This window comes from Dermacentor variabilis, chromosome 9, assembly GCF_050947875.1.
Source record: "Dermacentor variabilis isolate Ectoservices chromosome 9, ASM5094787v1, whole genome shotgun sequence".
In the NCBI taxonomy this organism is placed as follows: domain Eukaryota; kingdom Metazoa; phylum Arthropoda; class Arachnida; order Ixodida; family Ixodidae; genus Dermacentor; species Dermacentor variabilis.
Window position 1 is genome coordinate 102,793,548 of NC_134576.1, and position 12,839 is coordinate 102,806,386.

At 43.5% G+C, this 12,839-nt stretch overlaps 1 protein-coding gene across 4 annotated transcripts in view; it reads left to right on the forward strand.

Moving 5' to 3' along the window:
• l(2)k01209 (uridine-cytidine kinase-like lethal (2) k01209) overlaps nt 1-12,839 on the forward strand; it is a 37,025-nt gene that overhangs the window by 6,387 nt on the left and 17,799 nt on the right. For all 4 annotated transcript variants that reach the window (XM_075668891.1, XM_075668894.1, XM_075668892.1 and 1 more), the window contains 4 exons: nt 550-792; nt 3,879-4,068; nt 8,021-8,082; nt 11,455-11,688. In XM_075668891.1, coding sequence (XP_075525006.1) covers nt 550-792; nt 3,879-4,068; nt 8,021-8,082; nt 11,455-11,688 — 729 coding nt within the window. The remainder of the gene's footprint in view (nt 1-549; nt 793-3,878; nt 4,069-8,020; nt 8,083-11,454; nt 11,689-12,839) is intronic.

Here is a 12,839-nt window from a genome sequence, read left to right on the forward strand (position 1 = left end):
TTATTTTCTTCTTCAATGTCTGTTTAGCCCCTTTCACTGTTGCCTTTTCAATGTGATTAGATTCTTAAGGTGCTTCACATGCTTTCCGGCATGTATCTGTTTGTCTGTCAGTCTGTCTTTAACTGTTTTCCTGCTAAGTTTTATCACTGGGCTTGTGCTGCTGGATATGTGCAACTCTACAATGACAAAATGTCTTATCATTGTCTCTTCAATGACAAAAAAAAATGTTGCCCGAATATATATTCACACAGCCGACACACGCACTTTGTAGTGGTGCTGCCACTGAATGGTGCAGCTTGTCCAGAGGGAAGCTTGAGAGCATAACCCTGCTGCATACATGCCTCATGCACAACATGTCCCTGCAGCGGCAATACATTGTGTTGTTACGTTGTTTTGACGCTAATTGCATTAACGTGCACATTCATCGTGTGGTGGGCTCTGCCGGAATTTTTTCATGCTTAGTGTGTAGGCATCAGCAAAGTTTACTGCATCGCGGCTACTAACTCATCGCACTAAACTTAGCGGAGTTGCTTTCCCATGCGTTCACAGGTGCTGGATGCAGAGCAGCACCGGCAAGCCGACGAGAACCAGTTCAACTTTGACCACCCAGATGCATTTGATTTTGACCTGCTCATTGAGACGCTCAAGAAGCTCAAGGAAGGCAAGCGTGTTGAGGTCCCCATCTACAACTTTGTGACGCATGCACGTGAGAAGCGCTTCAAGTTTATGTATGGTGCAAACGTCATCATCTTCGAGGGTATCCTCTGCTTTACCAACAAGGAACTGCTCAATGTAAGTGAATTTGTGGCTACCATATTGAACTTTTTCTCTACCGCTGTCTGGTATAGTCATCATAGGAATTTGTACCCTTATTGCCGATGGCTAGCGTAGTTGTTGGAAAAAAAAAAGCAAACCTTGCGCTGCTAATTGATGATGAGTATATCAGTTAGCTCACTTCTAGTTGCAGTTTTCGGCAATGGATGGCAGTGCATGTTGGTTATAGTCCAGCGCTTGTCAATTGTAGTGATAGACAAACCTGAAGTTATCAGAAATGTCAAGCACCATCCTACCGAGTTGCTGCAAAGTGCCATCCACCATCTTGGCTACGGCATGGCAGAATGAAACTGCTCTCTCTGTAGCATAGCTGCTGAGGTCACCTTTGTTCTGGGGTGCCCTCCCACTGCTTTTCAATGCTCTAGTTCAAGCCACGAACCCATGGTAACACCGGCAAAACCTAAGGATGGTATCTTCAACCGTGAGCACAATAAAATGAGCAAAAGAATTGAATCCATATTCTAAACAGTGGGAAACCTTGGGCAACGACATTGCAGACCGAGTGCTACTATTAGCACGCAGCAGGAACATTTCTTACATCTCTCTCTCATGTCTTTACTATAGCTAGTTCAATGCCCCTTCCCCCTAAAGCATGGTCATATTCTTTAGCACGTAAGTCCCCCTTGAAATTGCATGCAAGGGCAATGCTACCTTATGTATGAAAAATAATAATAAAAAATGTCTGCTTAGCCTATGACTACGACTATACTTGTGTATTGTTTTATGTGAAGGTACTGCTCTTTTATGGGAACACACCTTGAATTTTTTCACACTTGAGGGATTTTAGTTGATGAAATACCTTTTGTGCACAGAATAAAGAGCATCTTGCTAGCATTGGTGTGCCAAACATTTGCCTCTTAAGTTTTTGTTTAGACTGAGTAAAAATTAAAAGCTTTAGAGAATACAGTGCTATGTTCACGGAAATTTTATTTGAAGATTTGTACTGAACAAAAAGAAAAAAGAAAATGTGCTTTGACAGGTCAATATAAGCATCTAGATGGATCATTCATTATTGCCATTTATTCGGTGAAAAGGTAAGACAGCTCACCGAAGTTCATCAAAGCAGTGTGAGAATCAAGTGGTGCAGAGAACTTGAGCAAGGGAAAACATGCACAATGCCCTATCAAATGAAAACTTATTGTGGGCTGAGATGAGTGGGTAGAAAACAGCATGCGGAACAAATGAACTCCTGACCTTCACGTTGTTGGTCATGTTTGTCCTCCATTTTCATAAGACATTACATCTGTGTCCCGACTTGCGCAATTTCAGTTCGCACGGTCAAAGTGAGAATCCAGTGCAAATCTAGCAACCGCAGTTCTCGTTAGTTGCATGCATGGAGCTTTGTCAGCATCGACGAACAGCGTTAGTACCACAGTTTCGATTTTTCACATACAAAGCATTTTCTTGAAGGCACAATGAATCTGGGGCATTGCATGGCAATGGAAAGTTGTTTTAGAGACTTCATGCAAGAAATTGAGAGTGAATGAGCAGATTTCAAGGCACTCGGCTCAGGTACGAAGTGCAGGCTCAGTACGAAGTGCAAAAAGAGGCTTGGTGTAAGTTTTGTTTTCAATCCGGTATGCCTCTTGGGAATGCCGTCCAGGTGAATACCCAAGGGGTCAAAAGCCTGCTGTTGTGGCTTTGTTGATTCATGGAAGTGCAGTGATGCTCGCTGTTCATAAATCGCTGGACGATGAAGGCGATCGTTGCATTTTAGCATCCTGAATATCCACACGGTGGCGACTAGCGAGGCTCACAGCAACCAGCTGATGTTGCAGCTGCGCCGTAACAATGATGGCGGAAATGGCTGCTGTGGCTTGTTCGATGACTTGTTCTGCACCTGAAATCGCTGCGGACGCTGTACACGAGTGCAGCAAAATGAAACATTCACATAGAACTCTTGTTACTGTTGTTCTTGTTAGGGGTACGCGAATACCAATTTTTGAGGCCGTGTCGACTATTGCCAGAAGCGAACCGAATATTGAATAGTTTTCAAGTAATAATGAGCAGCCATTTTCAGAATTGATGTTAAATGGCATTCACAAGCTTAGTAACTATCTGTCATCTCCTCGTGCATTATCAAGCGTGAATGGATCATTAGAAACACTGAGGCTGTTTGTATTATGCAGAAATTTTAAGGGAGTGAAAATGGTTCCTTTAATGTAGCCTGTTACACTACAGAAGTTCCCTAGTTTTACATGTATGTTATGTCCACGGGGATGAAAATTTTTGTACTTTTGCTCCAAATTGTTTTATTGAAAATTGCCTGTGCAGTGCAATTGAATACGAAACCAAAAGCACGTTTGCGGCTTTGATATGCTTCACCGATAACACGGCTGTATAGCGGCAAAGCTTTTTGAAAATTGTGTGATGAATCTGACTTCAGCAAACCGGCCGCTATCATGGAGCACATGTTGTAGATCCTTGCCCATTTTTTCGTGCTAAAAGGAGTGTTTATGTAATTTCTATGTTAGCTTTCTACTTTGGACACACAAAAATCATGCGCGCGTTTGATTTGGGTGCAAGTTAGAATTAGGGGGGCACATATGTACTGCTGAATGAATCGGGGGGGGGGGGGGGGGTGACTTGGCAATGTTTTCTGCATCTTGTTTAATTAGACCCGCCAGATAATTAGGTCAGTTTTGTTGCTCCCGCAAGGGTCGAATTAACAAAAGTCGACTGTATTGCCATGTGTGGCTAATTCAAGAAAAAGAGCTTGTTAGCATAGCTGATGCTCCCATCACACCACCCCAGCGACAGCTCCCTTACTGTACCAGAAACTGATCTCGAAGACCATGTTTTTATGTGCTACAGGCGCTGGAAGCGATATCATGGCTTCCGTGTCTTGTACACCACCTATTGGATAAATTGTCAGCAATTTGGCAAGCTAGTTTTAACTCTCGAACAAAAATATTTCTCATTTTACAAAGGGGCTTCACAAAGTGATGCTGTTTTGCTGCTACTTGATTTGCAGCAATGGAAAGGGTGGTGTGACCTCTCTCATCTGTTTGAGACCTTTTTCTCTTTTCTTTTTGCCGTTCCAGATGATGGACATGAAAATTTTTATAGACACGGACAGCGACATCCGGCTGGCGCGACGGTTACAACGTGACATCACTGACCGTGGCCGCGACCTCGAGGGCTGTCTGGCCCAGTACGAGCGTTTTGTGAAGCCGGCCTTTGACCACTACATAGCCCCGTCCATGGTTCACGCTGACCTCATTGTGCCCAGAGGTTTGTATTTGTTCATAGCAGAGCATACTTATGTTTGCTGTTCAAATAAGCACGTAACTGCTGCTGTCTTCAAAGAGGATCTTTGCTCAGTAGAGTTTGCTTGTCTTAGACTGGGGGCTCCCAGCTTTCTCCTACGTAGAAGGCACCACAAGAGATATCGTGCAGGGACCGTGCACATCTCACTTAAAATGTTTGAAAAAAGATTTTGCCCTTACTGCTGCACTGTTCTTACTCGAATTTCACTGAGATTGCATTTTGGAGTCTACATTGTTCATTGTAACACTTGGCTCAGTTAATTGGCTGGTTTTTAAGAAAAAAAAATGCGTAGTTGCTTTCGTTTATGAGGATGCAAGCTGCTGCTGCAACAGCATTAGCATGAACTTGTTTTGCCTTCTGGCGGCTGCTGCAGAGAGTAACCGTTTTAGGGAGGGTTGCCTCATTTTCAGGAAGAGGGCGAACCTCTCTGAACGTGTTGTTTTGAAACCGTGAAATTCGTGTGCTACTTCATTATATTACTGCAAAAGAACTGAGTACTAGGGGAGGTTATAGACGGATTTACAGTTCACCGTACACAGACGGTAAAGACAGAGAAAAGCATGAATGACCTTACTTTGCTACCCCTTTCTTTTGCATTCTCATTTTGTTTTGTTTTTCTTTTTAATTCATTATATGTGGACTTCACCCACATTCAAGGTATCACATTCCTTTGACAAAAAATATGAGCTGATTGGGCAGGCAGTGCAGTCTTAACACAGTGTCTCAAAGTCCTAGCTGTCACGAGGGAAGAATCTGAGAAACTCGTGCACAACTTATGCACCAGGCATTTGAAAGAGTGATTGAGTTTGAAAGAGTGCACGAGGGAAGCATGCTTGCAATCGTGGCCTTAACGGTTCGAGCATTGGGCTGCTGTGCTGAAATACCAAAGTTCGATGTCACAGGGTATCTACCAACTACAAAAATCAGGAATTCTCAGTGATTTTGAATATTCTGGAAATACTCAGGGAAAATTCAGGGAATTCGTGCTTCTATCAAGGAAAATTAGCTGTGATTTTACTGAAAGGAAACAAAAGTCGCGCTAATGCTGGCCCGAGTAACAGAGGAATCGTAATGAGTCGTCTTTGATGTCTTGTCGTCGGCTGGAGGCGTTGCCAGTGTACAGCCAACGACCGATTTTCCCGGCGCCCGATCTTTGGGACATGCCCGATAATTCAAACGGCTTCATGTCACCACCACCTACCCCATAGAGTCAATGTATAAGAACATCTGAAATTTAGGACGCAAGAACCCTTCGCCGTCAGATTTTCCAGACATGTTGCCATGACCACAGGTCCGAAACGGCATTAACCAAAGCCACCACCGCCGCTATTTTGATTATCTTGCCGCTTCGAATGGGCACTCTTGCAAGCAGATCCGCTGGCAGCCGTAGCCACCAGTGCTGCAACACTAGGCCTAGCTACTTCAAAGTTCACTACCAAGCGTCTTGCTGTTCAGGGCCATGTTTTTCATTAAAATAATTTGCCGCACTTATCAGTGGCGCTGAATACGCCTTTGTAATCCTCGCCAACGGTTCAAAACTCGGGAAGCACAATGCATTGCAAATGCCGGTTCCCGAAAGTCAGCTTCGCCTCAATAAAGTTATGCGGTGAAGCATGCGCAGAGTATTGCCGTGAAGCATATCAAGCATGGGAAGAGGCAGTTGTGGCGAACACAGTATGTGTTCCTTAATTATCCGTGCGTGCACGCACCGTCTCCTGTCACAGTAAGAGCACCAATACACCTAATAAATGTACAGGCAGGCCTTCAGAGCTATTTCGGACGTGCCTGTGACGATTTGAGCCCTTGGTGGGCAGTAAAAGCCATGCATTTGTTTTTCCGAACTGCCAGATTTTCTGCGGCCACTAGGGAGTCCAAAAAATCTGATGTTGACTGTAATCAATAAGGCACGTTTTTTAAATGAAGAAACTCGCACGTTCGGCAGAACTGTATAGGTATTATGGTGGGATCTTGCAAATACATTAATTGTAGTCATTTCATCAATTTTGTTAAACAATGGGCAAAAGAAACCGAGCAATGAGCTCTCGATATGCCGGTGTGCGCCGGCACAATCTGTGCCATTCTTTGCGCCCTGGTTGGCCACATTATTTTCTCACCACTGCCGCGTCGAGACACTAAGTTAGAAAAAGGAAATTTTGGATAAAAATAAATACCTTTAAAAATTTCTCAAATACTTCATAATTTCTTAAACTCTTATTTGCGAGAAGACTCGGCGTCATTTCAAAACATCTAAACTATAATATTCCCAAAGAAAGCCATAAGATGAGTGAATGACATCACCATTATCAAAATAGCGGAAGCTCGGTTGGTCTGCAAAATGGACTCTTAACTACAGCGTGAAAAATTCAGTTTGACAGTATTTCTCAAGCTTCCTTCTAAAAACAAAGCCCAGTGTTTCAATAAATAAGTCATACTTGAAATAATTGTGGTCTCATTCGAGCAAACTAATCCACTTAGTCTTCCCACAAAGCTTGAATACCAGTCCTCTTCAAAGAAAATTAAAACAACTTGCTCACGCGTATTTTGGTCGTGGAGAGTATGTTGGTATGAAGAAAACAGCGCAGTTATAATTGAGTGAAAATTAATTAGTATGGCAATTACTTAATTAATAACCAATTTGCTGAACTATTCACAGCTGAACACTCCCTCCAGAACATCAGAAAGGCTAGTAGGGTCTGCACATTGCGTTTACAGCACTAAATAAGATTTTTCAGGCATCAAATTCAGCATATCAAAAATGATGCGTGGGGCTTTGTGGGGCGATTAATTGCATGTATCCAATAATTATCTTGCATGTCACTTTGTGGCCAACTTTGTGGCCCAAGATTTTTGAACGGCAACTGTTCGATATTCAATTTGGAAAATCACTGGTCGCTTCGAACTCAGAATCCACTATTTGCACAACCCTAATAAACACACTTCGTTATATTGAGGTTCTAAATACATGGTGTTTTGTTGACAAGATGTCATAAAAGGTAAATACTTCATTATATTGAGAATTTTGTTATATTGAAGTTCGTTGCATCAAGGCTGAACTGTGCTACGTTATTGCTTCTCTGTTGCTGTCTTGTGCCTTGACTTCGTGAGAACGCGTAATACTAACTTGTGACACCTTGGTTGTGCTGAATTCATGGATGCATTCTCAAGGCCGGATATCTCGTGCAGAAATAGTACTACTCTTGAACAGGAAAGTTGTAAGATGTTATCCGTCTGAATGTAGTGCAAATCATTAATTTACAGGAAAGGGTTTGCAGTTCACCAAAACTGTATCATGTTGTGGGACTATACCAAATACCACCATCATTTCAGGGGAGTCATTCCACCATCTGAGATAACCTGGAGGCTTGAAGGCGGCAGCATAACTATTATTGGTCAACGAAAAATGCTGTTGAACTTAATATAGCCTTATGACACTGGAACATGGATTAACCAAATGTGTTCGGCAAAAGCTTTCAAGGTTGCACTTGATTGAAAGAACGATGAGTTTATGTCATTTGAGTGCTGGACAAAGCAACGTAATACATTTAGGCTGATGCAGTTTGTTTCTTTTTTTCTGTGAATCTCCACTTTTTAGATTTTCACTGAACTTTTTTGGCTAAAGAGCATAATTTAGCAAGAATAGCTGGTCATGAATGACAGTGTTCATTGGCAAAGTTATGCATAAAATTGTTGGCTCTGAAATGGCTTTTATCTTTGTGCTCAAAATAAACTGGTTGCTGCTGCTTCAACGCTGCAGTCGTCCTGCCGCTTACGCACTGTAGGCCGACTGCCGGAGTCATGTTGTCGAAACCACTTGAATTCTGGAAGTTTTCGTTTTTCTGCCCCCTCTGCGCAGGCATTTTTTTTTTCTGGCTGTTCGCACACCCTTGGAGTAACGTCCTCAAATTTTGTCTTTTAGGTGGCGACAACCACATCGCCATCAACCTGATCGTTCAGCATGTCCACACGCAGCTAGTCTCGGTGAGGCTGTCATCAGATTCGCAGGGTTACGAGATTGTTGCCATTGATTTTCTTGCTTTTCCAACGCTGGTGTGGTTGTTTCCTGTCTCTCTTTTTCCCTCTTTCTTGTTTTTCTTTTATTTTTTTTGCTTGGCACTGTAGTGTAGTTTGGCATGAGGCATGACTGTGTTTCATTTGCAGTGTTGATGGCTGCATGCTTTCTAACCAAGCTTATTCGCAAGTAGCTGCCTCAGGATTGTTTTTTAGAATGCGTCGCTTGGTCAATTGCGTTGCATTTCTCTTTTTCATTGCTCCTCTTATGAGGACATAATTTTCACATATTTTAGTCCGCTAAATGTAAGAAAGAATACTTGCTTGGAGCTGAGCTCCTGGGATGCTGGACTGTTGGGACAAGGGCTAAAGTAAAATAAAAGGTACAACTCGTCTCACATAAATTTGTAATGTTCACAAACTTCAGCCTTCTGTAGACTTGGAGCGTATTATTATGTGTCGTGTTATGAATCGCCAGAGAAAAAAGATTTGGGGAGGGGGGCATGCATGTTATAGTAGTTATAGAATGTGAAAATGACAAGCCTTTTACAAGTGAGCTTGTGCATGATTATGTTTGAGCTATTGTTAAAAAAAAAATTCGAATTTGCTGATGCAATAATGCAATAGGGGGTTCATCATTTGCTGTAGACATTTTGTTGCATAGGAGAAATGGCGATTGGGTTACATGCTAGTACTTGTCATTTCCACGTGGTCTCCTTCTCAGCGGCTGACTAACAGCTTAATGAATGCTGCCCAGCTTTGGCAATCTAATGAACTGAAACATCAATCATGGCAGGGCCGACAGCAGAAAAACTGTCATTCTTTGCGCACTTGCAGTCTTACTTTGTCGTAAACAAAGATATTCAGCAAGTATTTCGCAACAGGCTTCAGTGTGTGAATTTGTTGAGATTGCTGTAGTACCTCTTGGCCTCGCTGGAAATGTTGGCTCTTGTAGGTGTACTCCAGTTGGGTAATTGTGGACGGGGCTTTGCAGCAGGCTAAAGTTTAGGAACAATGCTTTAGTCACCCCACTGTGGTTATATGCTTAGTAATGAGCTTTCATATTTGGTATTAGTGAGGTGTCGTCAGTGGAAAGAATAGCTCGCTGAATGAAGTCTCTGAGGCAAACGAAATTTGCCCGTGCATTACTCTTTGTTTTCAAATTCATGAGGGTGTATCCACAGGCTAGATGTGTGCTGCACATGGATAGCTTGTCGTAGTGGTGAAATTCTTATTGCCATCTGAAGGTTGCTATATGTTGGGAAGCGGTGAAGCGGGTCATTCTTGCACGTGTCTAAATCCGGTGCATGTTTCTGACTGTTGTGACATGCTGTGTCTATAACTTTTTTTTTTTCATTAGCATGTGTCACAGAGCAGGCATGCGTAGCTTGCAAGTCACAGAGCAGGCATGTGTAGCTTTGTGAACTTAGTTGAAGTTATTTGTTCCTCTGCATGCTGAAGAAAATGCTGCGGTTGTGTTCATGAAGGTGTATTTATTGGGGCACCTTATCTGCAGAGCATTGTTGTTATGGTCAGTAAACAACGTGCCAAGAACTGCTAAGCTAATTTTGTCGTGGTTTGTTCTGAATACTGTTTGCACACTATGTATAGTGGAAGGCAAATTCCAGTGATTGCACCTCTGGATTCAGCTACAATGTTTGGATATCCTTATACTTGGTGCAGCCCCTGTTTCTATATTATGCTTCACCCTTCGCTGCAGAATTAAAGTACCAGTGTGCCTACAATTATACCAAGAAAGTTCCGTGCAACTGGCTTGACACTGCAATTATAGTCACTCCAAAATGACATATGGGTGCTTAAAGGGGCCCTGAACCACCCCTGGGGCTTGGTGCAATAACATAGTCCGTGGGTAGCATACGCTGCTGTGAACATCTCGGCCAGGTTTTGCTGTCGTACGTGGCACGTGGAGTTCGCAAGCCGAGTGCGAAGTTACCTTTCTCTCAAACTTTGTCTTTTCAAACAGAAGCCTGCTCCTCATTCCCTTCTGGACACTTGATTTCGTAATAAAGTGGATTCCCATATGCGGCTGCTATTCACAGCTGCGGTTGGCTATGTAGCGTAGATACTGCGGCCACCACGAGGTGCCGCCACTGAGTCCACTGGCTAAGCGCACTGTGGCTTACTGAGGACAACCACATTTGTCTTAAGTTTAGCATGTTGTAGGCACCAAAATCGGAAGTCCTAGCATCCACATTAACATCCAAAATGAAATTCGAACTGTGCGCCATGGTGGTATTTAGTTGTGGGCATGCCCCACTCCGCCATAGCCTTCGCAGTGCAAGGCTTTGAAGAAGGAACAGGAGCACAGCGGAGGCCGTGTTTGATTGCCAATAACTCCGCTTCTGTTGAATGCATGGAACTACTTTTTTGTGGCAAAGTATTTCTGAAATAGCCTATTTTCACTTTTAAGTGCCTTTCTCCACTTTGATAAAAAGTGGTTGAGGGCCCCTTTAATAATCATATTTTGCCCACACAACATGAAAGGCTGTACTCAACGAGCCTTCTTTTTTAAGTCGGTCAAATATTGGAATAATTGTGCTGCCTTGTTAAAAGTCAACTTTGTGTGAAATATACTACTAATCGCTGATTTGTCCATGAGAAGTATATTTTCTTGTTTCACTTTGCTTTGCATTGTCTGAATTGATTGCCTGCAGTGCCTGGTATAGAAGTAGCAAGTTCCTGATAATGTAACTAACAGTGTGGTGAGGAGGAGGGCGGAGGTAAGTAGCATAAACGAGGACTCTTAACTAAACATTTATTATATAAATGTACCGCTGGTAAGTGCATACATTTTTCAGCATGTCTGGAATAAACCTTTATCTGAAGGTCAACGCTTACGTTATGTTGCTTGTCACATTTCTCTTCTTTACCATGCTTCTTAGATCAAGCAAGCATGAGTCATCATCTAACCAAATGCATGGTTAAACTGCGCATTTCTATAGATAATGAATTGGAACCAACTTGCCCTTTTTTTTCGCGTTGGCGCAGTTTCCGATCGTTTTGGTTTGGTTGGTTGTGTTTTACTGTGGATCATCTTGTTTCTTAACTTAAGGACCATAGCTAGTTAGGGGGAGCTGGCACAATTGCATCTTTATCCACAGCATGAACAGAAGGAAGGACAAAACCATAGGAGTGCCGACTCGTGACACAAGTCTCGAGTCGGCGCTCCTGTCTCGCTGTCCTGTCTGTTTTCTTCACTGTGCAGGCAAAGGTGCAACTTGAACCTGTTGTCTGAATGGTGCATTCTGTCCTGCTTCTTGGTTTGGAGACTGGTAACTAACGGCGGGGTCTTCCCTGTGGGCCTTTGTTTTGGTACCGCAGCGGGGCCTGAAGCTGCGCTCCAAGATGGCCGAATCGCACACCGGTCAGCCTCTCCCGGCCTCGCTGCACCTGTTGCCTCAGACACCCCAGCTGCGGGGCATCCACACCTTCATCCGCAACCGGGCCACGCAGCGTGACGAGTTCATCTTCTACTCGAAGCGGCTCATGCGCCTCCTGATGGAGTACACGGTGGCACAGCTTCCCTTCCAGGACGTTGCCGTGGAGACTCCCCAGGTGAACTGCATACCTGCTGACTCTCCCAACCTTTTCACAAAGGTTACGAATTCGGGCTGTCTCTACGATTTGCTAGTGCAAGACTCCATACACCAAAGGGATGTTTGTTCCAGCACGTTTGTTCAGTCATTGTGATCTAAAAACAATGTGTTCCTTGTAAGTATTTCCTCTTCCACATTTGCTGCTGCTTATGTGCTGCGTCTAAAAGTAGATTATTGTTCAAAAAGTACACATGCATCCCACGAAAAGGTGTGCGCGCAGCGAAACTTCATAAAAAAAGAAGAAAGAAAAAACTGTGGGATTCTTACAAATTTTAAAGTTCACATTTTGGCAGGTATGGATCTGTGCTCATTCTGTGTAGGACACCTCTGACATTTATACATAAGTTTCTTAGGTGAAACCCTCCTGAACTTGGCTGACCATGGCTGCTTTTGCTGGGTGCTGCTGCTGCCGTCATGCTGAATAGCGTACATACTGGACAGCATTCTCATCATTAGAATTGTCCTATATGTTGCCACACCTGTACCACCCATGCACATGGGCTGGTGGCTGGTTCTGTTCTCTATGGAATTAGTGAACGACCGACCAATTATTCGGACTCTGATAATTCGGACATGCTTGATTATCCGGACACCACTGCGGCATCGCCACTAGACCCACAGACCTGATGTATAAGGATGACTGAACAGTCGGACACATTACAGTGCACATTGCGATAATTCGGATTCCGACTTCATGACCACGTGCTAATGTGGCCACTGAGTAGAGCAGAAATAGTGATATTTTCGTTTTGAGACGTGGCCAGCGTGGTCGTCAGCCAGGTCGTTGGCGTTCTGCGAAACTAAAACTAGTGAAACCAAACTAGAGAAACCTAGTTGGTCTAGTAGTCGCTGATGAGAATTCGGTGGGTGCATTGACTGTACTTTCGTCTACCTGTAGTGACAGCATGACAATAGTTGAAATACAAGTCACGATTGTGTGGAGACTCCTTCAACTCAATTTTGTGGCGCTCTTGTCATCCACTGCTCGTGGCCGGCTGATCCTGTTGATAATGCGTACGTAGTGTTGCTCTGACCACTGACGAAGCTTGAAAAGTATGAAAAATAGCATAAAAGGCACTCCTACAAAATCACAGCCACGAAATGTTTCGA